The sequence below is a fragment of the Lonchura striata genome, chromosome 9 (genome assembly GCF_050655825.1).
Source record: "Lonchura striata isolate lonStrDom1 chromosome 9, ASM5065582v1, whole genome shotgun sequence".
Taxonomy (NCBI): Eukaryota; Metazoa; Chordata; class Aves; order Passeriformes; family Estrildidae; genus Lonchura; species Lonchura striata.
The window spans coordinates 29,944,398-29,971,568 of NC_140711.1; the positions used below are offsets into that span (position 1 = coordinate 29,944,398).

Sequence of the window (27,171 nt, forward strand, 5' to 3'; positions counted from 1 at the left end):
AAATCGATTTCTTCGATTAAAAATCATGAAAAGAAATGAGGTATTTATATATAAAATATAAAAAATATATAAAAATAAGGAATATATAAAATATATATAAAATAAATTATTACAACTGTCCTACATGCAAGTTGTGTTCCCAGAGCCTTGGGAGTGTTGAAGGATCACTGATAAAAAATATTAAAAATTAAACACTGGTCAAATGAATAATTTTAATTAGTAAATAGGGGCATCCAGTAAATAATGCTGAATTTAATTATGTATCTTCTCTTAATGACTTGCTTACCCTGGATGGGATTGATCAGTTTAATTTAAAGTTTTTGTTTATTTTCCAAATTGTTAGTGCTCTTCTTGTCGAACATTTATTTTCTGCTGATGTTTATCTATAAATCGATGTTTATTTGACTGTTAAATCCTGCCCTTTGTTTTGCTCCCGTCTTCAACACTCTGCTGAGAAAATTCTGTGTAATAAAAGCAATTATTTCCATTCATCCATCAATTTTAAAATCATTTTGTACACTCTTCAAACTTTTCCTTGTATTACAGAGTGATTTTTGGCCATGTTACTACGCTGGCAGTTTGCATATTTGGCTGATCCTCTTCTATTTTTCTCTTCTATCAAATTTTTCTAGACATTCTATTAAAAATATGGAATATTGCCTGATATCTTTGGAAAATAGAGGAAAACATCCTGCAAACTTTACTGCATTGTGCAATCAGGAAATGGAAATTCAAGTTCCGGCTTTTATAGATTTCTTTAATAAATTAAAACATTTAGAAGTCCTGGCTTTGTTCTTGAGAGAATTCAGTGAAAAATTAATTATGACACAGGAAAAGTAGAAGGCAAAAATTGCATTTATGTTGGACCAGCATTCATCCCTGGAGTCATAGTCAGACCTTTCCTAAAACAAACAAAAAAATTCCATGTATTTAGGAATTCCACAGCAACTATTCCAGTTTTTAAATTGTTTCTATGAAAAATGAAGAGCTAAAATGATTTTTGTGATAACATTTTATGGCCGTGATAAATGCCCCAGCCATCTGCAGGGAGTGCTCTGACTTACCCAGAGCCTTCAAAACAGCTGGAAAATAAAGCTTGGAAATGGAATTTTCTGGGATTTTTTTTTTTTTTAATGTAGGTTATGATCTGGAAATATTTGAGTGATTTTTCAGTGGCCTGAAGAAAAATAAAAATCATTAAAAAAAGGAGTTTTGGGAATGGATCCCATCAGAGCTGCAGTGTCTCTGCTTTCCATGGAAAAGGAGCTCCAAAAAAAAAAAACCATTCCTGGAGTTCCTTGAGGTGGTTTTGAATTTTGGTTTGGTGGCCTTTGGTTCCTCCTGGGGGGGATCCTGGATCCAGGGAACAACCTTCCTTGGGATCCAAAAATAGGAATTTTCCATCCTTGGGATTCAGTAATGGGAATTTCCTTCCTTGGGATCCAAAAATGGGAATTTCCTTCCTTGGGATCCAAAAATGGGAATTTCCATCCTTGGAATTCATAAATTGATATTTCCTTCCTTGGAACTGAAAAATGGGAATTTCCATCTTTGGAATTCCAAACTGGGAATTTCCTCCCCAAGTGCAGCTCACACAGGGGCTGATGGGGAAGGTGAAGCCTTTAAATCAAGGCTTGAAAATGGAATTTCAGGCAGTGCCAGCATCACCTTTTACTGCCCCTGGTGTGGAAAAAAAGAGCTTTAATTCCACCCAGAATTTTTAATTTTTAATTAATCCTTCACTGGGACAGTAGCAGAGTGGAGAAAACTTAATTATTTCTTAAGCACCTTAATTTTACGTAGTGATTACCTGGATTTATGAATGAGAACACACTTGGAATAATAAACTATGAGTAAAAAGCTGGTACCTGATGTACTTAAAGCATTGTGACTTTTGAATTTCTGCTTTACCCGCTGCTTTTCCCTTTATTTTTTCCCCAGACTCCGCAACATCCAATCTCAAAACCATCATTTATTGACATTTCCTTCCTTGAAATTCAAATATTGGAATTTAAAAATGGGAATTGCTTGAAAAATCCCGACCCTGCAAACGTGTTCCTGGCAAGAAATGATTTCTAAAAGTACAGAGTGAGTGAAATGATGATTTTTCTCTTTTTTTCCAGTGGTCCCATGCCCTGGAGAAGCCCAGCACTGGCAGCATTTTTGGCATCTCCTGGTCCATCGATGGCACGCAGCTGGCAGGAGCCTGCGCCAACGGCCAGGTCATCTTTGCCCACCTGCTGGAACAGCACTGGGAGTGGCAAAACTTCCTAATTACCTTAATTAAGAGAAGAACCATGAAGGTAAAATCCCCTCAGAGCTGCACAGCCCGATCCCAAAGCTTGTTTCAGTGCAAAATGGGGATTTTGGGTTGAATTTGTGTTGCCAGACGTTGACTCACAAGGTTTTTTTTTCACTGGGATAATCAAGATTTCCATCCTTCCACATTTTCCAAGTTACACATTTGGGGCTTTTCAGCATCGAGTTCCTAAATTCCTGATGAGACCCTTCAATGTTTTTTTTTTTTCATTTTCATGTTGGGTTTGGAATTGGGAAGAGCTGGAACAGGGCTGGGTTTGGGGCTGGACCGTGGGTGGGATGCTGTGAGTCAGTGTCTGGGAACACACAGCACAAATGGGCTCAAAATTCCCAATTTTCCCCTCATTCCCAGACACCGACTCGTTCCAGATGCACTTGGGAATGATCTCTATGAGGTTTGAATTCTCTTTGTCAATTCAAAGAGTGAGGAGACGTAGCTAACCCTGACTCATTTTAAATTTTCATTCTTTTACGGTGATTTTAATCCTATGTATTATGTAGGAAAAACTCTACCAAATCCTACAAAAAACTTGCAGATGGATTTTTTTTTTTTTTTCCCTGAGTATTACAATGGCAAAGTTAATTAGTGATGCTGTGGTGGGCATAGTAATTAACATATCCTTGGAAATGGTTTCCAGGCTCTTGGAATAATTGAGGTCAGTCCCTGTTTTGCATAATGGAGAAGATCAAAAGGAAGTTACCACCCTCAGAATGGTGACATCTTCAAAAAAAAAAACCCAAAACCCCACAAAAAACCAAAATACTCTTTTGTTTGAGGTCCCCCCCCATCTAAAATCTCTGAGCTGAAAAATCTGTGGCAAATTCTGATTTTTTTGAGCAAATTTTAAGCAGATTAAGAAGAGCACAACCTGCTCAGCCAGCCCATCTCCTGAATTTCCTGTGCTTCCAGCTGTGGAATCCTCAAAATTCCAGAGCTCTGCAACATCTTCACCCAGTGCTGGATATTGCTGGATTGTTTGGATGAAGTGTTTATTTAAATAGCACCAAAATTTATTTAAATAACACCGAAATTTATTTAAATAACAATGAAATAAACATTGACGTGCTCATTTCAAATACTCAATTTATCAACAGCTGAGCAGTCTTAAAGTGGGAATTTTCAGACCTCATCTAGTTAAAAATACAACCTTAAAATATAAATATATAGTATTTATATATAAATATAAAATATTTATATTTATGTTTAAGGTATATATAAAATATTAAAATATAAACTCAAAAATTCATCATTAAATAATCTATTTAATTAACTAAACATTACACCATTATAAACGTTTAAAAATAAACATAAGTATTAATTATCATAATAGTTATACAAATTTAACAAAACAATATTCAAAGACTCCTCCATCTCAAATGACTTTCTCAGCAGGAATATTTGATGGGCTAATTTGAATTTCAGCTCTTGTGTGTAATTCCATGAGATTTCCCTGTGCTCAGGTGCACAACGTCATCAACGAGGCCGTGGATCTGCTGGAATTCCGGGACAGGGTCATTAAAGCCTCCCTGAATTTTGGATATTTGGTGGTCGCCACTTCCCTGCAGTGTTATGTGTTTTCGTGAGTAAATAAAAAATAAATTCCTCCTCCTCACTTTGGTTCGAAAAGTGGCAGAGACTTCATTGGAAGCACAAGAATTCAATTATTTTAAATTTTTTTTTTTTTAAATTTTATTTTTAATTGAAATAGTCAATGGACTATCTGCTCAGTGAACACTAGTAAAACAGAAATATTTTAAAAATTAAATAATCCATATCAATATAATTTTGCCATTTTTTCCCTGCAATGTGATGTGTTTTTGTGAGTAAAATAAATTCCTCCTCCTCACTTTGGTTGGAAAAGTGGCAGAGACTTCATTGAAAGCACAATAATTCAATTATTTTAAATATTTTTTTTAATTTTATTTTTAATTGAAATATTCAATGGAATATCTGCTCAGTAAACACTAGTAAAAGAGAAATATTTTAAAAATTAAATAATCCATGTCAATATAATTTTGCTGTTTTTTCCCTGCAGTGTTATGTGTTTTTGTGAGTAAAATAAATTCCTCCTCCTCACTTTGGTTGGAAAAGTGGCAGAGACTTCATTGGAAGCACAAGAATTCATTTATTTTAAATATTTTTTTTTTTAATTTTATTTTTGATTGAAATATTCACTGGAATATCTGCTCAGTGAACACTAGTGCAGATCACTCTAAATCAGTCAGAAATATTTTAAAAATATTTTACAAGTAAAATAATCCATAGAAATATAATTTTGCTGATTTTTCTGTTACATGTCTTCATGAGTAAAACAAATTCCTCTTCCTCACAATGTTTGGAAAAGAGTGGCAAAAACTTGATTGGAATCAGAGTAATATATTTATTTTTCATTTTTTTAAATTTTATTTTTAATTGAAATATTCAGTGGAATATCTGCTCAGTGAACGCTAGTGCAGATCGCTGTAAAAGAGTCAGAAATATTTTTTAAATATTTTACAAATAAAATAATCCACATAAATATAATTTTGCTGGTTTTTCAGACTCCTGGGGGTGTGGAGTGGATGAAACAAAGGCAATAATATTATTCCATCATATTTTGTGCTCCTCAGCGTTCCTTGGCTTCCCAAAAGCTGCTTGAAGCTGGAAAATCTCCATTTTAGGAAGATATGATGACTAAAAATGTGTCTTTTACATAAAATACATGTGATTTGATGATTAAAAATGTGTATTTTATGTGCTGAATCCAAGTTTGTGTTTGAAATATGTGGAAATTACTGATTTTAATGCTGATTTTCTTATATTTGCAGCACAAAGAACTGGAACACTCCATTGATTTTTGACCTGAAGGAAGGGACTGTGAGTTTGATTCTCCAAGCAGAAAGGTGCCTGAATTTAAAATGCTCATTAAGAACATAATAAAATTATTAAATAAATACATTTATTATCTATACTATAAATAAATTTATTTATTATGTTATCTGTATTATAAATCCATTGTTTTATTTATTATAATAGAATTATTTATTGTATACTTATTAGTATTTTATACTAATTTTTTAGTATTTTATACTGTTTTATACTTTGTTATATACTTATTAGTATTTTATACTTTATATATACATTATTAATATTTAATAGTATTATATATTATAATACTATTATTTATTATAATAGCATTATTTATTATAATAGTATTATTGATTATATTTTCTTCATTGTATATATAATGAACAAAATAAGCTCAAATTGAAATAGCAGAAATAAACAAAAAAATACCCAGATAAAATAATAAATATTTGACATAATAAATATTTCTCCTGGAAGAGGATAATACATTAAAAAATCCAAACTTTTCCATACAGAATTTCCAGAATATCTTGAAAATTTAAAGCTTAGGAATGATGGAAGCTGGAAGAAAAGTTGCAGAATATTAAACATTTCCCATTGTTGAAAATACCATTTTTTATATAATTTACTGATTTACTGATTGTAGTGGGGGTTTTTTTTCTTTTTTTTTTTAGGCATTTTCTTCTCGTGGATGGTGGAGGACTTTATTTATATTCCTATGAAGGCAGATTGATTTCCTCTCCAAAATACCCAGGCATGAGGACAGAGATTTTAAATGCCCTGACAGTGTCCCTGAGCAATGACACCCTGGCAGTGAGGGACAAGGCTGATGAGAAGGGTAAAATCTGCTTTATTTTGGATAAAAATACATTTATTCAGTATGAAACACACACATCCATTCATCTATTCAGTATAAAAATTAATTCAAGTTACGGGTCTTGCTTAAAATTAATTGAATTACTTGAAAATTAATTCAATTAATTGAAAAACTTCAAGAGAATGGTTTGGCTCTGAATTTCCAGTTGATCCATGGAATATTTACGGAATATTGAATACATTTTTACTCCCTGAAGGCATTTCTCAATTTTCTCTCTTTCCAAGCATTGATAAATTGTGAGTTAATCTGATATTGAAAATGTGGATTTATTTAGATTATGGATGCAGGCTTTTATCACAATTTGGTGTCATTTCTGGAAAGCTCCATTTGAGATAGGAAATGAAAAATAGGGATAGGAAGTGAAAATTCAGATTTTTTTTAAAAATCTTTTTTTAATATTTTTTTCACCACCATGTGAAAGTCCCTGGTAAAACTCACGTGGAATATTTTACCACTTGCACTAATTTACACTCAAAAAAGAATGGAGTCACTGGAAAAATACATTAAGAATTCTGCTTTTATTAATAAACTATACAATTATTTTTCTTCAGTTATCTACATCTTTGAAGCTTTATCTGGGAAGCCACTGGGTGATGGAAAACCTCTGACCCACAAGGTAAAGTGAAGGCTTTAATGTTTTTATTTTACTCAAAAATTAAGAATCACTAATGGTTTTCTTCAATAATGGGACTAAAAACCCGTGAAAGGTTTTAAAATCTTAATAGAAAGGAGCTTTTCAGCTGACTTTTAATGCTTTGTGTTGTCTTCATAATTGTTTTAATCTTCATGAAATTCAGTTTATAAACTCACAGAATCATGGAATGTGTTGGGTTGGAAAGGACTTTAAAATACTCTTAATTTTAACCCCATGGAATTATTTATTCCACAGAGAAATCACACACAAAGTGTTTTTCCAACCCACTTTATCCAAGAATTTTGTGCCTTGATTTAAGGAAAAAAATCAATTTGAATGTTCAAATATAAAATCTGCAAAAGAATAATCAGAGATTCTCTTTTTATCTTTTCAGACAGAGATTGTAGAGATTGCTTTGGACCAGAAAGGACTGACAAGTGAGAGAAAAATAGCTTTTATTGATAAGAACAGAGATCTTTTCATCACCTCAGTGAAAAGGTTTGGGAAAGAGCAGAAGATCGTCAAAATAGGTGAGAAAACTTCAATGATGTTTGGGAGATGCTGGGAGGGAAATAAATTTGTACTTAATACCAGAGGCAACATTTTACTTAATTAATAGTGAAATTGAATTGGAAAAAAAAAACCAACCTGTGGATTTTATATGATAGAGGTAAGAACAATGTCACTAAATTTTATCTAAATTCTGCTAATTTTTTTAGCAGTACCATGCAAAGCAGCTTTTAAAATGTTACAAATTTGGGGTTAAAACCTTAAAAAAGCAACCAAAAATGCTGAATAACCACCCTGTTAGAATTTGAAGTTTTTCCTTGAAATGTCTTCTTTATTTCTTTATCTATTTATTAATTGTTGATAATTCTCTGCTGTCTGTAAATGAAGGGACAATGGTGCAGAGTTTGGCCTGGAATGACACCTCCAACATCCTCTGTGGCATTCAGGATTCCAAGTTCACAGTCTGGTATTATCCCAACACAGTCTACGTGGATAAAGACCTTCTCCCAAAAACCCTGTATGAAAAAGATGCCAGGTAAGCAACTTTTTTAATCCAAATTTGATTTATTTTAACTATTTGCCTCATTTCCTAACAAATGGTGCATGGGAGAAGTAAAAGCGGGCCTTGCGACTTGTAAAATTCTCCTGTTTCTTGCTTGGGAAATGAAGGAAAAGGGATTTATAAGGAAAATTATAAAGTTTAGGGTTGCAATGATGATGCAAGGTTTGAAAGCAGAGAGGTAATAGCAAAGTTTGAATTCTTTCTCCTATAATTTTACCTCAGGTTTTGTAAAAAAAAAAAAAAGAAAATACTTATTCTGATGATGTCTGAAATTAAAAGCGGCAAAACAACACCTCACAGAGAAACAAAGAAATACTGACTTTTTTTCTCTTTTTCCACGCAGTGAATTCAGCAAGGCCCCACAGATCCTGAGCTTTGTGGGGAGCCAGGTGACCATCCGGAGGGCGGACGGGTCCCTGGTGCACCTGCACGTGTCCCCTTTCCCTGCCATCCTCCACGGCCACGCCAGCGGCGCCCGCTGGGAGCAGGGCCTCCGCCTCTGCAGCTTCGTCCAGGTACCGGCCACCACCTCCTTCTTTCTTCCAGGATTTTTCATCCAGGAGCTGTCCTGGCTTCTAAAATCAGCATGGATTCTATTTGCCATCTGTTGGAGGTTGAGCAGTTTTCTTGTCTCTTCCAAGAGCAATGTCTCCCTCCAGGGTGAGATCTGGCTGGGAAAGTTCCATCATCCCATGGTGAGATGCTCCACCCAGAGGGAGGAGCCAAGCAGCCCCACCTGCAAAAAATCAGCATTTTTCTTTCTTCCAAGATTTTTTATCCAGGAGCTGTCCTGGTTTGTAAAATCAGCATGGATTCTATTTGCCATCTGTTGGAGGTTGAGCAGTTTTCTTGTCTCTTCCAAGAGCAATGTCTCCCTCCAGGGTGAGATCTTCTGGCTGGGAAAGTTCCATCAGCCCATTGTGAGATACTCCAACCAGAGGGAGGAGCCAAGCAGCCCCACCTGCAAAAAATCAGCATTTTTCTTTCTTCCAGGATTTTTCATCCAGGAACTTGTAAGATCAGCATGGATTCTATTTGCTATCTGTTGGAGGCTGGGAAGTTTTCTTATCTCTTCCAAGAGCAATGTCTCCCTCAGGGAGAGATCTTCTGTTAATGGCCATTAATGACTCCCTGCATGGCTGGGAAAGTTCCATCAGCCCATGGTGAGATGCTCCACCCAGAGGGAGGAGCCAAGCAGCCCTACCTGCATAAAATCAGCATTTTTGGGACACCAGAGACTTTCTATAATCTCATTTAAATCATTTAAATACCAAAAATTCCATCATACCTGGGGTGATTGCTTGGTTGGATTCTGGTGAGGATTGTTTGAGCCTGATGGCAAATCCAACCCACCTGGGGCTGGATTCTCACAAGAAGGTCACAAGTTGTGAGTGAGTTAGATATGGTAGTTAGAACAAGTAGGTTTGCAGTTTTAGTATCCTTTAAATAGTATATTAATGTATTATAGTATAATTATAATAAATCATTCAGCCTTCTGGAGTTACACATCATCATTCCTTCCCACCGGCTTCACTTGCATTTGCAGTAAGGTACCCGTGATTTTTGGCAATATTCACAACCATTTTTGATGGTTTTAAGTGTTCTTCAATGGTGATCTCTCCATATCAAATGGTGCAGCTCATTTCCAGCCTGCTTTGTCACTCATGGAAAATGAGGTGGTTTTGTTAATGCCATAACATCATCATTCCATAAGTTCCATGATAAATAATAATTCTTATTTTTAGCCACACCAGAATTCAGCTGCACTGAACACAAGTGCTCACAGAATTCAGTTCTAAACTTAAATTTTCTTAAAGTTTTTCAAATCGAACACAGGTGCTCAAAGAATTCAGTTCTAAACTTAAACTTTCTTAAAGGTTTTAAACTTAAGGTCTGGGCCTTAATATAAACAGTATTTAAGGTCTGGGCCTTAATGTAACCAATGAAAAGTGACATTTCCACAATTACTGTTTATTTGCATCTTTTATTTCACTTCTTTTTATTTTCTTCCTTTCCCATTGCTTTCTTTTGAGTTTATTTAGACAACAGGAGCAGATGAGGTGAGTGTGGTAGTTTATAAAACAATATCCCTTCAAACCTTCCTTCCCATTTATTCCTAGAAAAGTTTAGTGCCTTAAATGTGTATTTCAGATATTTGTGTAACCAATTATTAATTGATAATTTGGGTTATAGCAGATTGAGATTTCAGATAAATTGGGATAACAGTTAGTTTGGGTTGCATAATTAGAATTAATTGTAACAATCTTTATTTGTAGTGTCCACATCACCTGATTTAAGCATCCAAGTCAGGATATTTTGATTTTGGCAGTCCAGGTAGAGAATTGTTATTCCAATCAGGAATAACAAAATGAGTCAATTTTTTGAGGGGGGGGGGGAAAGCAGCAAGAAACAGCTTGGAACCATCAAAAAAAAAAATTTCATCTCCTGGATAATTTCAAGCTGAGCTTTCAGTATTTTATCACCTGAATTTCTAAATAAAAGGGAAGTGGGAAGGGAATGCGACAAAGATTTTAAGAGTGTTTGATCTCTGAACAATCTGAATTTTCCCAAATTCTTGGGAAATATGGGAATGTGTTCAGAGCAGCCTCAGTGCAGCTGCTCCCTCTGGTTTCAGGCAGGAGGATCCTTTTCAAACCCTCACCAAGTCTTTATTTCCACATTTCTTACTGAGCACACTCAACAAAATTCTCCTGTGTTCCTGGACTAGCTCATCCAAAATTACATTTTCCTGCCTGAATAGAGTTTTAGATGTTGTAGCTTAAACTATATTAAAATATCATCTATTAGTCTATAAAATATCCTCTATACTATGTTAAAATATGGTTTATTAGTGTGTCTTTGCTGTAATGCTGTCACTTGAAAATCCATCAAAATGTCATTAGGATCTTCCTAGATTCTGAGTTCATGGGGTTTCCTCAAGGTTGGGTAAAATACCCCAAAAAACCCTCACAGAAACTATAAAAGTAATACATAAAATAATAATAAAAGGGTAAAAAATTAATATATAAAAATAAATAAATATTTATATTTATTTAAAAATATATACACAAATAAGATATAAAATATAATATTTGTATTTTATAATATAGAATAATAAATGTTATTTATATTTTATTTATTTATTGTATCTAATTATTATTTACATTTTATTATATAAAATAATAATTAAAAGGGTTAAAAAGTAATATGAAATATATATAAATAAATAATATATATTTATGTATTTATTTATAAATTTATAAAGAAGATATATAAAATATAATTTAAAGTAATAATAATAAAAAGGTTAGAAAGTAATATATAGTATAAATAATATCTATATTTTATGTATTTATTTATAAATAAACAAGATATATAAAAATATCATTAAAAGTAATATATAAAATAATAAAAAATGTTTTAAAAGTAGCATATGAATATATAAAAATAAATACATAATATATTTGTGTATTTACTTAAAAATTTATGAATAACCAAGATATTAAAATATAATAAAAAGTAATATGTAAAATAATAATTTAAAAGTGTAATATTATTATTACCATGAAGTTTTTCTAATTCCTCATTCTGAGAAACAAAGAATAATTTCCTAACAATAGACTTAGAGCACAAAGCCATAAAGGACACACAGAGAAATGCAATATCCCACATCATTTCTAAACCTTGTGTCGTTGCCTTGAGGAGCCGTTTGCAGCCTGACGATGAACATTTGAAGGTCCCCATGTTGTTTTTATTTGGAATTTCAGGACCAGACCCTGTGGGCTTGCCTGGCTGCCATGGCAGTGGCCAGCAAGGAGATGAGCACGGCTGAAATCGCCTACGCAGCCATCGGCGAGGTGAGGAGCCAGCTGGGAAATGGGCAGAACTCAAAATGTCCCAAAGACGTTTTTGGAGGTTCCAGGCCCTGGTCAGAAGCATTTGAGACCCTGGCACAGCTGAAAACAGCTGTGATTTTGGGTTTGAGCCATGGGATGAGTTACCAACCTTGCAGGGAGAACAAGAAGTCACAAAAGTTTAGATATTAGAGTAGAAGTAGTCACAAAGTAAAGGGAAGAATTTCTGAGTGCTATACAGGGGGGTTTTGGTTTTGTACATGGGGGTCAGAGGTTTAAGATGGATTTGGGATTTGGGCCTGCCCTGTCCTCCCTCTTTCTCCTTCCTCACCTCCATGTTCTTGGTGATGTTGGCACTCACAGATTGGTTTAGAGTAGAAAAGCACCATTTAATATAGGTAATAGGCATTGGGGAAAACTGTAACCATGTAACACGTAATGTGCCATATAAAAGATAGAAAATCACCATTTAATATAGGTAATAGGCATTGGGGAAAACTGTAACCATGTAACACGTAATGTACCATATAAAAGAGAGCAGCAGCCCTGGCGGGGAGAGAAGAAGAGGAAGAGGAGAAGGAGTCAGAGAGGATGTCAGGGTGTGTGTGTGCCTCTGCCTGAGCTGTGAGCAAACCACAGCAGCTCCAGGAGAAAATCTTTTAGAAAACTTGCAATAAACTGCCTTGAGACCCAACAAGAGACCGCTGAGCCTTTCTTTGGAAGCTCGGGTTGGAGGAGAGATTTTTCCACCACACGGAGCCACCCCTGACCCAGGGTGAGCTCTGGCAGAAAATAGAATTAAATCCTGATTAAATCCTTGCAAAACTAAGCTGACTGAATTTCCTGCTCACAGATTGACAAGGTGCAGTACCTCCATTCCATCAAGGAGCTGCCCTCCAAGGAGTCCAGGCTGGCTCACGTGCTGCTCTTCAGCGGGAGCACGCAGGAGGCTGAAACCCTCCTGCTCCAGGCAGGGCTGCTCTACCAAGCCATCCAAATCAACATCAACCTCTACAACTGGGAGAGGTAAGAGATTTTTTTCCATTAAAACATAAAATTTTAAATATGAAATGCAAACTACAAAATAATAAATACAAAATACAAAAAAATTCTTAATTATTTCCATCAGTTGTTATATTACTGACTCACTTTTAATCTTTTAATCACCCACCAGTTCAAAAAAACTAATTAAATCTGACAATAACCAAAAAAACAGCATTTTTGTATTTAGAAAATACAAACATTTGGTGATAAAAGCCCAAAATATTCCTGGAAACATTTTGAAATAACATTAGTTTGCTTTCTCATCGCTGCTAGCACAGAGGAGCCCTCAGTGATGTCCCAGACTGGCTGTGGAATTTGGGCTGCTTGGAAATGTCTTGATGCTAAAAATAAAATTGTGGCTACCCAGACTCCCAGCATTGTGTAGGTGGAGAAAATATGAATTAAGGCTGAGAAAACAAAGGAGGAATTTGTCATTTAAACAAAACCCCCACATTTTCTGAGTTGTTTACTCCTAATTTCTCTGCCGTTACATTGATATTTTCAGGCAAAAGGTTGATTTTCCCCCACAAATCTGTAATTTTGTTTTGTTACGAAGCTGTAAACCTCAGGGGAGGTTTAAGCTGGATATTAGGAAATAATATTCTTTTATCTAAAAACTCTCTGTAGATCAAATATCAGTGTTTTTAAGCCATTGAGAAGAAACCAAGTGTGAGTAATTCATTAAATCAATCCAACGTCTGACCTTTTCCACTTATGCAGTATTTACAAATGTTATATAAAATATATAATGAGTGTTCAGAACCTATTTCTGACTAGAAAAAACTTACTAAACATTATTATTTTTGTGCTAAACTCAGAAATATTCTTCATTTCCATGAGCTAAAAAGCCTCCTAGGGTTAAATTAATGATGTGATGAGGTTGTCAGTGGGAATAATTATTGGGTTTTTTCATCACTGGCTACTTTTATCCTCCTGATCCTAATGTGGGGTTGGATTTGGGATCTCTGCCCTGACCCGGGTGGTTGTGGTGGTGCCAGAGCATTTCCCCAGCCCAATTCCTGCTCCCTTGCAGAGCCCTGGACCTGGCAGTGAAGCACAGGACACACGTGGACACCGTCCTGGCTTACAGGCAGAAATTCCTGGAGGATTTTGGGAAAAAAGAAACCAACCAAAGGTTTTTGCAGTATGCAGAAGGTGTAAGTGTCCCTCAGGGTTGTTCCTGCTGGAGGGTGGGGTGGGTTTGCATCTCACTTTTCCTTCTGGAGTTCAAAAGTGAACAGAAACGTGGAATTTTTACAGGTTTTTTACAGGTTTTGGCCTAATATTGGGCTGCTTGGCCAGGAATAGCTGGGCATGGGTTGTATTTGAAGATTCACAATATATAGATTTAATATCTGGTGAAGATCACACAAGTGAAAGCACAGTTTATAGAAAACAGGGAGTTAAACTTTACCATGATTCATGAAGCATGGTTTCCAACATTTATTTCTGGCATTTTATGGATAGAAACAGTAAGAAACTTTGAAGGAATCAAGATATTTATGAACCACAAACAATTCTGATTTAAAATATGATCAACAGTTCAATATCCATTTGTTGGAAACCTTCTGCATCACCAGGAAATCAATTTATTAGTGTTTCACCGAGGGCACATCCTGAAGGATCTTGGATTCCACTGGAATATTTCCACACATTTCCCTCAGGAGAGGCACAATTCCCTCCTGTCCTTCTCCCCTCCTTGTTCCTCAGCATTCTGAGGAGGAATGCTCAAAAAAAGGTCTTTTCTTTGTGTGGAATCCTTTTATCCCCTGCAGCTGAGGGGTCAGGGAACACCTGGGCTGGGAATTCCCATCCTTCCATGGACACTGCCCAGAACTCTTGGAATAAATCTGGATTTCCCAGGGAAGCTCATTAGCTTTGAGCACTTTTAAGGAGTGTCTCATTTCCTAAGCAAAGGTCAGCCCCTAATGAACCATTCCACTGTAATTTACCTGGAAAATACAGAAAATAAAGCACAGAATCCAAGCATTTTTACCCTGCAGCTTTTCCAGCTCTGTGTGTTCTATAAAACCCATTATAGAGCAAAAATCACAGAAATTCCCTGATGCTTCTGATGGACATTGGAGATAATCCTGATTTTCTAAAAATCCTGCAGGAAGCTGCAGATTCCAGAAGGTTTCCTAAGGAATCCCACCTTGGCAGTGACAAGGTGTGAGCAGGATGGTTTTTCAGCTTACTCAGTCTTGAAGTTTGGAGATTTTTGAAGCTTTCTGAAATTTAATTGGGAAATTTGGAGATTTGATTGAAATTTGAATTTCTCACTCAGGAGATTTCTGGAGGGAAAAAGTCCTTTTCCACACCCAGGTGCTGGAGGTCTTTGCTGGATCTGTGAATAGGAGGGATCCACATCATGTGAATTTTAAGCTGTAATTAAATTCTGCATGGAACCTGTCAGACACAGAAAGCAAAATCAGAAAGAAATTGAAAAGAAAAGCAAGATTTTGTGCTGCTGTTCCTTCTCAGGGATAAAAAAGAGTCTCAGTTTCCCTCTCACAGCCTAAAACCTCTTTAGGCTTAAATAAAGAGTTTTTTTCTCTCTTTTCTGCAGCCAAGCAGAATCTAAAATTGTGCTTAATTTACATATCAGGTTCTCAATACCTTACACATATCCTGAGAATCCTGGGCCCAGCCAATGCCTCTAGAACTGAGGTGTTATTATTATATTTTCACCTGAGAATGTGGGTGTTTAATTTCACTTTCCCTCTTGGAGAATCTCCCCTGTTATTCCATTACTTAATTACAAGTGAAAATTCCCTGTGCAGCCCTTGAAATTCTCCCATCCCACCTTTGCCAGTGTTAATTCTCCAGCAATAAACTGAGCTGCACAATGACATTTTTGGATGTGCTTTATGGTCATCAAATGCACCGTGATCCATTTTTTTTTTCCTTGTCAAGCATTTTTTGGGGAAGAAACAACTTTTCTGCCCACGTTGGTGCTGTGGTATTGTGCTGTGTGTGTTGCTTGGGGTTTCACTGGCACAAAACACAGCCAGAAAATGCCAAGGTTAAAACCAAACCTTTTATTGATGCAGAAGGGCAGTTTCCAGCAGGAATCTGATTTCTCTTGGAGCAGATAACTGCTTTGATATCCTATCAGCTCCTTGGAGGAGACAGCACTCCTAAATTAATGATGCAGGGCTAAATTTTCAGTAACAGGACGCTGATGTCATAAAATTAAATTAGAAGCAGGTTATTTTTGTGTTTTATTGCCAGACACAATGAGATTTATTAAAATAGCTCAGGCTTGGTTTATTCTAAAGGTGAAGCTCAGTTAGAACTCAGCTGTGCCTTTGTATCTTCCATTAGTTTGGGTACCCAACACCTGGTAATTGTATTTTTAAATGGAATAACTGACCTGGCTCTCTGATGTTGAGCTCTGTGTGTTTCATTTTTCTCTTCTTGCAGCTGGAAGTGGACTGGAATAAAATCAAAGCCAAAATAGAGATGGAAATTGCTAAAGAGAGAGAACGAGCAGCAGCCAGTGCTGCAGGAAGGAGCAGTGTGACTGTGCAGCAATAATTCACATTTTGGGCACCTTCAAAGTGCTGCTTCAATATTTCATACTGGTTTGTTGTAAAAAAAAAAAGCCACAGCAAACATTTTGTGGGTTACAGGAGTGAGAATTTCTGTGGATTTGAATCTTTGGGTGACACAGGAGGAATTATTTCCTTTCATTTCGAGCTGGGTTTGTGTTCTGATGTCAGTGATGACTGCATATATGAGAAAAAATGGAATTAACAGTTCCTCTCTTAGTGATGTTAAATTTTTATTGCCATTAATATTCTTTAACCTGGGTTGCCTCTACTGAAATCACAATTTGAGCCCCAAGTGAAGCAGTTTGGTTATTTCTGCAACCCCAGGGACCTCTCCAGACTGATTTCAATTGCCCTAAAAACAAATTTAGCAAACTGGAAGTGCTGAAAATCCAAAAAAAAAAAAAATAAAAAGGAGCTTGAACCTCTCAACTACAAATATTTCCCTCACAGTAGAGGGAATACATATGTGTTAGTGAGTTTTTTAATAGATGATTTCAGATCATTTCAGCAATTCAGGTTTGTCACTGAGCAAAACGTTCAGCAGTAAAAGGATTTTTTTGTTTTATTTAAAATACTTTGGAATGTGCTTTCAGGCTTGTTGGAAGTAACAAACAGCATTTGCAGCATCTGACATGCAGAATTGACAATACTTAAAATAAGAGAATATTTCATGTATTTTTTCTGCCCAAAGCACTTGATTTGTAAATAATTTTTTTTTAATTTATGTTATTTCATCAAGATACACTTTCCTTTGTTTCGCACCAAAGCTGGCTGCATTCTCTTCATGTTATAAATATATTACCAGTTTGTTCATCACTGACAAAGTTTATTATGTATCTTCCAAATGTTACCAGCAAAATGTTCAATATCTGTACATACAGCAAATTTGTAAAGCATTCTGTGACCCTTCCTTGCACAGTTCATAAATTTCTTAATAAAACCAAATTAAAGTGGAGGTTTTTAATGTGTCTGAGAGCTGCTGCACGTGGGGATCTCCCCTGAGTGCTAAAAAAAGAATATTTGGGGTGTTTTAATTACATTTGGAAGGGATGGGAGAGGTGTTTAATTCCATTTTTTATCACACACATCCTGGTGTTAAATAGAAAACAAAGCAAAATATTTTGGAGGAGCACTTTTATTTCTTGTTTTCACCAGGTTCCAAATACAGTCATGACCCTGGGTATGAGATCAGAATTTCAGGATATTCTCAGGAGAAAATGTTCCTATATGATTTTACTGGCAGGGATTTTGGGGATTGTCGTTCCAAGCTGGTTTTTCTGGGGTTTGCAAAGTTTTGCATTGTATTTTTACCTGTTTTCAGTTATTTTCAGTATTAAGTAAAAATAAATAGCAGAAGGATACAGATGTTTCAGGTACATTTTGGTTACATTACTGCCCAGAACAAGAAATTATTTCAAAGCCCTCTTTTAAAAAGAAATACCTCTTATTTAATTATTGACTGCTTAATGTAAACCATCATAAACCAGTTTAAAAAACAGAGAATAATTAACAGGATTAAAATTCAGTCATTTAGGTGCTGCTGTGATGGATCAAAAGTCAAAAATAACCCAAATTTTGCCATAGCAGGGTGGGAGTTGAGTTCATTCACTTCATTTAACCTTGGCCACAGTAAATCCTCTCTGATTATAAAAAGGGAGGTTGAAAAATACATCTTTAGGTGAAAAATGAAGTCCTCAAATGAGGCAAAAGTAAAAGCTCAGGTGGGTGTTTAACTCCTACTGCATATTTGTAAGAGTTCAGAGGAAAAATTAAAAATAGCTTTTGTTTTCTGGTTTTTAAGGCAATAAAACTTTGAGATCTGGATTTGTCTGTGGGATTTTACCCTTTGGGACTGGCAAAGGAGGAAGGTTTGAATCATCTGACATGAAAATTTGATTTTACAGATTATGTGGAACTGTATCCTGCAGAAAAACTGGTGATTGTTGCCTGATTCACTTGAACGTAGTCACAATTATAAATGAGCAACTATGGAAAAGCTCAAAGCTTTCTAAAATTTAATTCTGAAATTTTAATTGGTATTAATATAAAGTTTGTATCACCTGCTGCTGGGGGCAGGTTGGAGAGAAGCTATTTACTATTTTTATATTATAGATATGTTTTTATATTGGTTTTATTAAACATTTGAAGACCTCAGTTTCTTTATTTTCATGATAACAGAGATGAGATTTTACTCTGCAGGGGATGGGGAAGAGCCAGGGAGAAAAAATGGTTTTTATGAATTGATCACATGTGAGAATCTCTATTTCCAAAGTTTATTTGTATTGGTCCGAATCAGTCAGGAATTGCTTTGTGCTATAAAATTTCCAATCCTGAGATTTGACCTTTTTCATTTTAGTTCAGGTGCCTTTGCCCTCCTGTAAAAGTTTGGGAAAATAGGATGGGGCTGGTACCTTCAGGGGAAGAGAGGGATGAGTCTGCACAGAGCTTGGTTGTACAAAACAATTAAATATTTCATTATTTCTGTGTTTTCCATGAAGGGTTTGCAGGAATTATTTCACTTTCTATAAAGCAATGAGTGTGCTAGTTGGAGCCCTGCCGTTTGAAAAGCTCTAATGTGTATTTTAAATAAACCTGCAGGTTTGCTTTGCCTTTAGAGACACCTTCAAGAGAGAGAGAGGAAAGTGAAAGGAGCTCGTGGCTGCTGCTCCTGCACTGAGCACACCCTCCGTCCCAAGTGCTAACAAGCCAAGCTAGGAAAGGAAAACAAAAGGTATTGAATGCAAATTTTGGGCAGTTCCACTGTCAGCGAGCCGGGCTGATGCTGCAGGAATAATTGAGGAGCGCAGGAGGCACTCCTGGAAAAGGAAAGGAAAACAAAAGGTATTGAATGCAAATTTTGGGCAGTTCCACTGTCAGCGAGCCGGGCTGAGCCGGGCTGATGCTGCAGGAATAATTGAGGAGCACAGGAGGCACTCCCGGCTCCTGCAGGGGTGGAGGAGGTTCCTGCCTGGCCTCGGGGTTTGGGGTTTGTCTCGCCGATGGGAGAGGTGCCAGCCGTGGGCAGGAGTCGTGGATCCATTCCCAGCTTGAGCAGGGGCAGGATGTGCCGAGATTTCATTTGCAGGTTTTGGAGAGGTTCCCTCCTTCCCCTGCTGCCCAGGCCAGGGGGCACAGCCTGGTCCTGCTGGCCCAAAAACTCCCTCTGGCACCCGTGAGGGTGAGAATCACCCACTCGTGTCCACGCAGCAAAATCCCACAGCCCAGCCATCCCAAAATTCCCAGGGAACTCGAGCCCAGGTGAGAGCAGCTGGGAATGCTGCGCCGAACCACAGCCAGGGCTCCCCATCCTCCGTGTCCTTGCTCTGGAGGTGATGTCCCCAAGTCACCTTCCTCCTGGAACTCCTTCCAGGGCTCCGTGTCCCTCTGGGGCCCTGGTGTCCTGCAGGCTATCCCACTCCTGCACGGGTCCCTTGTGGAGCATTCCCGGGAATCCCAGTGTCCCTGGCGGGTCCCTTTGCAGAGCCGAGTGTCCCACAGGTGTGCAGCATTCCCGGGAATCCCCGGTGTCCCTTTGCAGAGCCGGTGTCCCGCAGGTGTACAGCATTCCCGGGAATCCCCGATGTCCCGCAGGTGTGCAGCATTCCCGGGAATCCCCGGTGTCCCGCAGGTGTGCAGCATTCCCGGGAATCCCCGATGTCCCTTTGCAGAGCCGAGTGTCCCGCAGGTGTGCAGCATTCCCTGAAATCCCCGATGTCCCGCAGGTGTGCAGCATTCCCTGAAATCCCCGATGTCCCGCAGGTGTGCAGCATTCCCTGAAATCCCCGATGTCCCGCAGGTGTGCAGCATTCCCTGAAATCCCCGATGTCCCGCAGGTGTGCAGCATTCCCGGGAATCCCCGATGTCCCGCAGGTGTGCAGCATTCCCGGGAATCCCCAGTGTCCCGCAGGTGTGCAGCATTCCCTGAAATCCCCGATGTCCCGCAGGTGTGCAGCATTCCCGGGAATCTCCGGTGTCCCTGGTGGGTCCCTTTGCAGAGCCGGGTGTCCCGCAGGTCACCAAGCGCCGTGGAGCATTCCCGGGGCTCCTCCATCCCACCAGGGAACGCTGCTGGATCCTGCCCTCGCATCCCTGCTGGGACACCGGGGGCTGTCCGCTGTCCCTCCCGGGGCTCCGGAGGAGGAGGATGAGGATGCTCCATCCCGCATCCCCGCGGCCGCGCCCCGTTGCGCGGGCGGGCAGCGCTGCGCCTCCTCGTAGCTGGGCAGGTGCTTCACCTCCTCGTAGCTGGGCAGGTGCTTCACCTCCTCGTAGCTGGGCAGGCGCGGCAGCTCCACGCCCGGTGCCGGCCGGGGCGCGGCGATGCTGCCGGTGCTGCCGGTGCTCCCGGTGCTGCCGGTGCTGCCGGTGCTGCCGGTGCTCCCGGTGCTCCCGGTGCTGCCGGTGCTCCCGGTGCTCCCGGTGCTCCCGGTGCCGGCGGCGGCCGGGGCGCGGCGGGGCGCGGGGCGGGCGCGGCGGGGCGCGGGGCGGGCGCGGCGGCGGAGCGCGCAGCCCGCGGCCAGCAGCGCCAGCAGCACCAGCAGCGCCGCCAGCCTCCGCGCCAGCCTCCGCGCCCGCGGCACCCACGGCGCCCCCGGAGCCGCCCCCGGAGCCGCCCCCGGGCCGAGGCAGCCGCCCCGGCCGCAGCGGCCGCCCGCCATCCCCGCTGCGCGCCCCGCCCGCAGCGCCGCGCTTTATCCGCGCCCGGCCGCCTTCGGGCCGCATCCAATATTGATGGGGAGGACATTTGGCCGCCGCTCGCCGACTAATGGGGCCGGGGAACGCGGCCAGGGCTCGGCCGGGGGGGTCACAGCGGGACCCAGCACGGGGAGGAAGCCGGGGATGTGGGGATGAGCGGCACCCAAGGATGGGAGGGTGAATGTGAGGATGCAGGGACGGGCAGGAGCCAAGGTCACAGGGATGGGCAGTGTCTGAGCCCGTAGGGTGAATCTGAGGATGCAGGGATGTGTGGATGGGCAGTGCCTGAGCCCGTAGGGTGAACCCAGGGGTGCAGGGATGGGCAGGAGCCAAGGACACAGGGATGGGCAGTGCCTGAGCCTGTAGGGTGAACCCAGGGGTGCAGGGATGTGTGGATGGGCAGTGCCTGGGCCCGTAGGGTGAACCCAGGGGTGCAGGGATGTGTGGATGGGCAGTGCCTGAGCCTGTTGGGTGAATCTGAGGATGCAGGGATGGGCAGGAGCCAAGGACACAGGGATGGACAGTGCCTGAGCCTGTAGGGTGAATCTGAGGATGCAGGGATGTGTGGATGGGCAGTGCCTGAGCCTGTAGGGTGAATCTGAGGATGCAGGGATGAGCAGGAGCCAAGGACACAGGGATGAGCAGCACCTGAGCCTGTAGGATGAATCTGAGGATGCAGGGACGGGCAGGAGCCGAGGACACAGGGATGTGTGGATGAGCCTGTAGGATGAATCTGAGGATGCAGGGATGAGCAGGAGCCAAGGACATCAAGGCAAATGACACCTGAGCCCTGACCAACTCGGGGTGCAGAGCCCACCGTGGATTTTGCATCTTAAAAAGGGAGGCAACAGCAGAGTCAGAGCAGGCACTGACAGACTGGGGCCCTGGTACCTGTGCAGGCACAGTGAGACCTTCTTTCTTCATTTTGGTTGGGTTTTATTCCTGCTGTTAAGGTTTCACAGGTCCCTGTGTCACCCAGTGATGTCCCTAACCTCCCCCATGATGAGCACAGCCCCTCATCTGTGCGGTTTGCTGATTACCTCCAGCTTAATTGCAACATTGCAGCCAAAGGGAGAGGACAGGGAGCTGTCATCATGGAAAAGCTGACTAACATCAAAGCCAGTAACGCGGCAAAAAGTGACCAGACCTTTTCTGCTTGGTTTCCTCTTGGGTGACCCTGCCAAATCTGATAGGCAGCTGCTGACCCACCTACGTGAGCCTCACGGGGGGTTCATTTGTTTCCTTTATCCTGTTTACCCGCCTGGTGATGATTTCCCTGCTGATAGCTACAAGCCACCCCCTGCTGTCAGCCCCACTTTTGGGTAATTGTGTTTATGACAAGTTTTGGAGTGCTCGGGGCCAAAAAAATGAGGGGAAAAATTCTCAGCCGTGATCCGGAGTTTGAGGAAGGAGGTGTCGGTGGTGCCGGGCGTCTGGCAAACCAGGAAAAGCTGTTGTTTCTCTCTGAATTTCAGGGGTTTATTCTGCATCTGTGCCCTCATTTTGGGCACATTTCTCCCTGCAGAAGGAGGCAGGGGCTGGGAGAGGAGGGCAGGAGGTGCCAGCAGCGGGTCCAGCCCCAGCTGCTCTAGGAGCTGCTGCCTCACACAGGGGTGACTTTTTTGGGGGCTCATCCCTGCCCGTGGCCAGCAGGATTTGGGGTGCCCAGCAGCATCTCCAGGGCCCCCATTCCCTGCAGAGCTGACAATAACCGGTGTGGTGTTTTGGAGGCAAACTGGGAGCAAACAGCAGGCTCCTGGTGCATCCTGCCCTCCCGTTAACAGAGCTCAGCCTTTCAACAGCATTTCTGATCAGCTGGGGCTCCCTCCGAGCTCCATGAAATATTAAAGCTTGTTGATAGCTCCTCAAACACAACGTTTTGGCCGGCCCTGGGCGCTGCGAGCTGGGCTTTGCTGCTCAGCCTGCAGCAGCGGCTCGGGAGCTGCTCCACCACACGAGAAGCATTGTGGCTGGAGCGAGCAGGGCACAGGAAGGAATCAAAAATTGCAATCCTGGCGTGCAGCTGTGCCCTGCAGCAGCCCCAGCTGCCTCAGCCCCGTGCCTGCCTTGGGAAAACGCAGGAACAGGAGGAACCAGGGCCAGGGGATTCAGCCTGGAGTGGCTGTGGGTGGAGGGGCTGCACCCTCGGTGGGTTTGGGGCGTTTGGGGAGGTGCAGCTGCCTCAGCTGCTACATTTTGGAAATCTGTGGGGAGCGGGAGTGTGGTGGCAGGCAGGGATCTTTGATTCCAGCAGGATTGCAGCAGGATTGCAGCAGGATTCCACAGGCAGGGACACCTTCCACTAGGGCAGGGCACTCCCAGCTCCATCCAAGCTGGAATTTCTCTGTCCCCAAGCACAGCAAGCACTGGGGCAGGAGTTGTGAGCAGGAATAAATTCATCATTAGTGGCCACATCCTGCCTCCCCCATCCCAAAATCTGTAGGAAACCCACTCTGAGGCTCCCTGGAGTCAGGTAAAACCCGGAGCTGCCGTGCTCTTTCTGGGAAGGAGCTTTCAAGCTGATTTTCTCCAGTTTTGCAGGGGATGGACAACTATTGATCCTGCAAATGACCCCTGCAGAAATCCATCGATCCTTTTGGAGCAGCAGATCATTAAGGTTCAACTTCCAGACCTTTCGGGTGGTGCCAAAGCGCTGACACAGCAAAACAACCATTTGATGGTGTCACTGTCCCTGGGACCTTTGGCATTTGGGGACCTCCAAACTCTTCCCCACAGGAACTGCTCCATAAAATGCTCTTGGCACAGTGATGCTTCACATCTGAATTTGCCTTGATGTGTTTTTTTCCCCTCAAATATGGGAAAACTGCTCAGGAAAAAAAACAAACAAACTCATAATGACTTGAGGTTTGGTTTTTGGGAAGACTCTGAAAGCCTCGTGTTTGGCAGCTGGAAAAATCCCATGGATTGATGGAGGGAAGCACAGCTTTGGATGTTGGTAGGAACAAGCCCAGCGCTCTCAGCTTCAATATTTTAACATTTGATAGATCTGAGCCTTGTGATAATTGAGGCTTTTACAGAAATGAAGGAGCTAATGGTTGCTGTAGTGGAGGTTGGACAGGAAATCCGTGGCTGCCACATCCCTGGAAGTGTCCAAGGCCAGGTTGGAGCACCCTGGGATGGTGGGAGCTGTGGATGAGTTTGAGGGTCCCTTCCCACCCAAACCTTTCCAGGATTCTTTGAAAATCAAACACAGCCTGCTGGGAACCTCCTCCAAGGCCAAAATAATCCTTAAAATCCTTCTTAATAGCGCCAAGTGGTTCTGAAAGTTGCTGTAGGAGCTGCCAGGGCAGCTCCTGAGGAAACTCATCCAGAGCAGGGAGCTCGGAGCCGGGCTCGGCGACAGCTCGGAGCTGCTGGAATCAAACCCAAAGCTGAGCTCCAGTGCCTCCCCCTCCTCAAGCACATCTGGAACTGCAATAAGGCCCAAACCTCGAGGAGATGACTCTGCAAATGTGAACAACCCCACCAGCCATTACCTCAGAGCTCAGAAATCTCCCCTGCCAGCAAATATTTGCTGTTGGACTGTTTAAAACCCGGGAAAAGTGAGGGAGGCTGAAACCCCCCTGACAGCTCTGATTCCTTCCCAGGCTGTTAACAAGTTTGGGTGTCCTCCAGAAAGGAAATGTGTTTTCTGTAATAAATCAGATCGAATAAATAAATAAAATTCATTCATTGCTATCTATTATGTCTTTATTTCTATATCTTATATATAAAAGATTTATTTATTTAACACGATTTTCTTTTCTCCAATAAATAAAAGATGGAAGTATCAGGGCACTGATATTGATATCAACGGGTTTTTCAGGCTTCCAGCTTGCATGTGACATTTAAAATATTCTTCCTTATTCCTTCTGCTGTACAGAAGCATTAGAAATATTGGCTCGGCCTGGTTTTCCCATTGCAATAATTCCTCATAATTAGGATTCTAATCCCCCGACTCCATGGAAAGGCTCCCACTCATGCAATGACTGCACATCTTCCTAGCAGGGATGATTTGCTGCTTTTCCTTGGAATCAAACGACCTTAAGCCCTAAAAGCGATTTTAGGATGAAGCCTCGATCCCAAAGCATCCCCGTGGAACCCACACGGGGCAGAAACACCGAAACACCCTAAAAGGCGCTAAGGACAATTGGGATGGAAGGCTCCCCGTGGAGGTCGGGAACAACGAAAACCTTTTGTTTTTCCTTTCGAAACCCTTTGTGTTTTCCAGGGCGTGGATTTGCGGTGATTCCGCCCCGGTGCCTTCCCGGGCTCCCGGCGCGCCTCGGGAGCGGCAATTCCCGGCGGGACCCCCGGGACCGGCCGCGCCTGGGCCGGGGCAGCGGGAGGGATGCGCTGCCAGCCCGGCATTCCCGGGGATCCCAGTTCTTCCCGGCCCTTCTCCGCAATTCCAGGAGATCCCAGTTCTTCCCGGCCCTTCTCCGCAATTCCAGGGGATCCCAGTTCTTCCCGGTCCTTCCTCCGCAATTCCAGGGGATCCCAGTTCTTCCCGGTCCTTCCTCCGCAATTCCAGGGGATCCCAGTTCTTCCTGGCCTTCCTCCGCAATTCCAGGGGATCCTCCTGCTGCTTCCCGGCCCTTCCTCTGGAATTCCAGGGGATCCCGGCTGCTTCCCGGCCTTCCTCCGCAATTCCCGGGGATCCCGGCTGCTTCCCAGCCTTCCTCCGCAATTCCAGGGGATCCCGGCTGCTTCCCGGCCTTCCTCCGCAATTCCAGGGGATCCCAGTTCTTCCCGGCCCTTCCTCCGCAATTCCAGGGGATCCCGGCTGCTTCCCGGCCTTCCTCCGCAATTCCAGGGGATCCCAGTTCTTCCCGGCCCTTCTCCGCAATTCCAGGGGATCCCAGTTCTTCCCGGCTCTTCCTCCGCAATCCCGGGGGATCCCGGCTGCTTCCCGGCCCTTCCTCCGCAATTCCAGGGGATCCCAGCAATTCCAGACAATCCCGGCTGCTTCCCGGCCCTTCCTCTGGAATTCCAGGGGATCCAGGGAATTCCAGGTGATCCAGGGAATTCCAGACAATCCCGCCTGCTTCCCGGCCCTTCCTCCGGAATTCCAGGTGATCCCAGCTCTTCCCAGCCATTTCTCTGGAATTCCAGGTGATCCTGGCTTCTTCCTGGCCATTCCTCCAGCAATTCCAGTTTATCCTGGCAATTCCAGGTGATCCCAGCAATTCCAGTGATCCCGGCTGCTTCCCGGCCATTCCACCTGGAATTTTCCAGGAGATCCCGGCTGCTTCCCAGCCATTCCTCTGGAATTCCAGGTGATCCCAGCAATTCCAGTCATCTCAGGAATTCCAGGTGATCCCGGCTGTTTCCCAACTATTCCTCTGGAATTCTAGGTGATCCAGGGAATTCCAGGTGATCCCAGCTCTTCTCGGCCATTCCTCTGGCAATTCCAGGTGATCCCAGGAATTCCGGGAGATCCCACTTTTCCTGGCTGCATCCCAACCGCTTTCCATTCCACCAGAGTGGAATTTCGGACGACCCCTGGCTGCATCCCAGCTGCTTCCCTGCCATTCCTCCAGGAATTCCAGGGGATCCCAGTTTTTGTGGGGGTCAGGAGAGGGAATGAGCAGCAAACCCTTTCCCGTTTTCCTCTCGTTCTCCCCTTCCTCCTGAAGAAATTTCATTTTTACCAAACTCAACATTTGCCACCCCAGTGCATCCAAAGGGAATCCACAGAATTCCCTGGATTCCCTGCGCAGCCAGAGACTTTTCCTAGGGGAAAATCCAGCACAGGGAATCCACAGAATTCCCTGGATTCCCTGTGAAGCCAGAGACTTTTCCTAGGGGAAAATCCAGCACAGGGAATCCACAGAATTCCCTGGATTTCCTGGGGGAAAATCCAGCACCCCCAGCTGAGGCTGCTCAGGGCATCGCCCAGGCAGGAGGTTGTTAAAAAATGAGGAAAAAAGGGAGAAAATGAAGGGGTGAAAAAAGGGATAAAACCCTCTCCACTGTTTTTGTTCCAGGAGCGAGGGCTGTGTGCTCCACAGGGAAAATCCTCAGGGAACGGTGCAGATGCAAGGAGGGATGATGAGGATGCTGAGGGGGCAGGAGAGGTTTGACCCTGCTATTTTTACTCTCCTTAAACAACCGTGTCAGCCTCGGAGGCGGCGTGGAAAACAGGGAAAAGCTCTGGAATGGCCCCTCCTGGATCCAGCCCAGGCTGCTGGCGCTGCCGGCTCCCTTTTGGGCAGCGCAAAGCGGTGGGATGGCTGGAGAAGGACAAATATTCCCTGCTGGAAAATGA

At 42.4% G+C, this 27,171-nt stretch overlaps 2 protein-coding genes across 4 annotated transcripts in view; one reads left to right on the forward strand and one right to left on the reverse strand.

Moving 5' to 3' along the window:
* The window catches only part of IFT80 (intraflagellar transport 80), a 32,140-nt gene extending 14,980 nt beyond the window's left edge, over positions 1 to 17,160 (forward strand). The window contains exons 9-21 of one of the 3 annotated variants that reach the window (XM_085587398.1): positions 2,124 to 2,303; positions 3,781 to 3,899; positions 5,128 to 5,202; positions 5,842 to 6,005; positions 6,596 to 6,660; positions 7,073 to 7,208; positions 7,576 to 7,723; positions 8,094 to 8,265; positions 9,793 to 9,810; positions 11,518 to 11,607; positions 12,458 to 12,630; positions 13,682 to 13,805; positions 16,075 to 17,160. In XM_085587398.1, the coding sequence (XP_085443524.1) occupies positions 2,124 to 2,303; positions 3,781 to 3,899; positions 5,128 to 5,202; positions 5,842 to 6,005; positions 6,596 to 6,660; positions 7,073 to 7,208; positions 7,576 to 7,723; positions 8,094 to 8,265; positions 9,793 to 9,810; positions 11,518 to 11,607; positions 12,458 to 12,630; positions 13,682 to 13,805; positions 16,075 to 16,188 (1,578 nt within the window). In that variant the 3' untranslated portion in view covers positions 16,189 to 17,160. Of the gene's footprint in view, positions 1 to 2,123; positions 2,304 to 3,780; positions 3,900 to 5,127; positions 5,203 to 5,841; positions 6,006 to 6,595; positions 6,661 to 7,072; positions 7,209 to 7,575; positions 7,724 to 8,093; positions 8,266 to 9,792; positions 10,144 to 11,517; positions 11,608 to 12,457; positions 12,631 to 13,681; positions 13,806 to 16,074 lie in introns of those variants that run through there. The other 2 variants (XM_085587399.1, XM_077785745.2) reach the window with 2 other exon arrangements.
* On the reverse strand, positions 16,276 to 24,441 carry C9H3orf80 (chromosome 9 C3orf80 homolog). The gene has a single exon (XM_085587471.1). It carries the CDS (start codon positions 20,861 to 20,863, stop codon positions 20,219 to 20,221), a length of 645 nt encoding a protein of 214 aa, XP_085443597.1. The 5' UTR covers positions 20,864 to 24,441; the 3' UTR covers positions 16,276 to 20,218.
* Positions 24,442 to 27,171: the final 2,730 nt, after the last annotated feature.

Coding starts and splice junctions, on each gene's coding strand:
- C9H3orf80 (XM_085587471.1), bottom strand. CDS start 20,863: ATGGCGGGCGGCCGCTGCGGCCGGGGCGGCTGCCTCGGCCCGGGGGCG.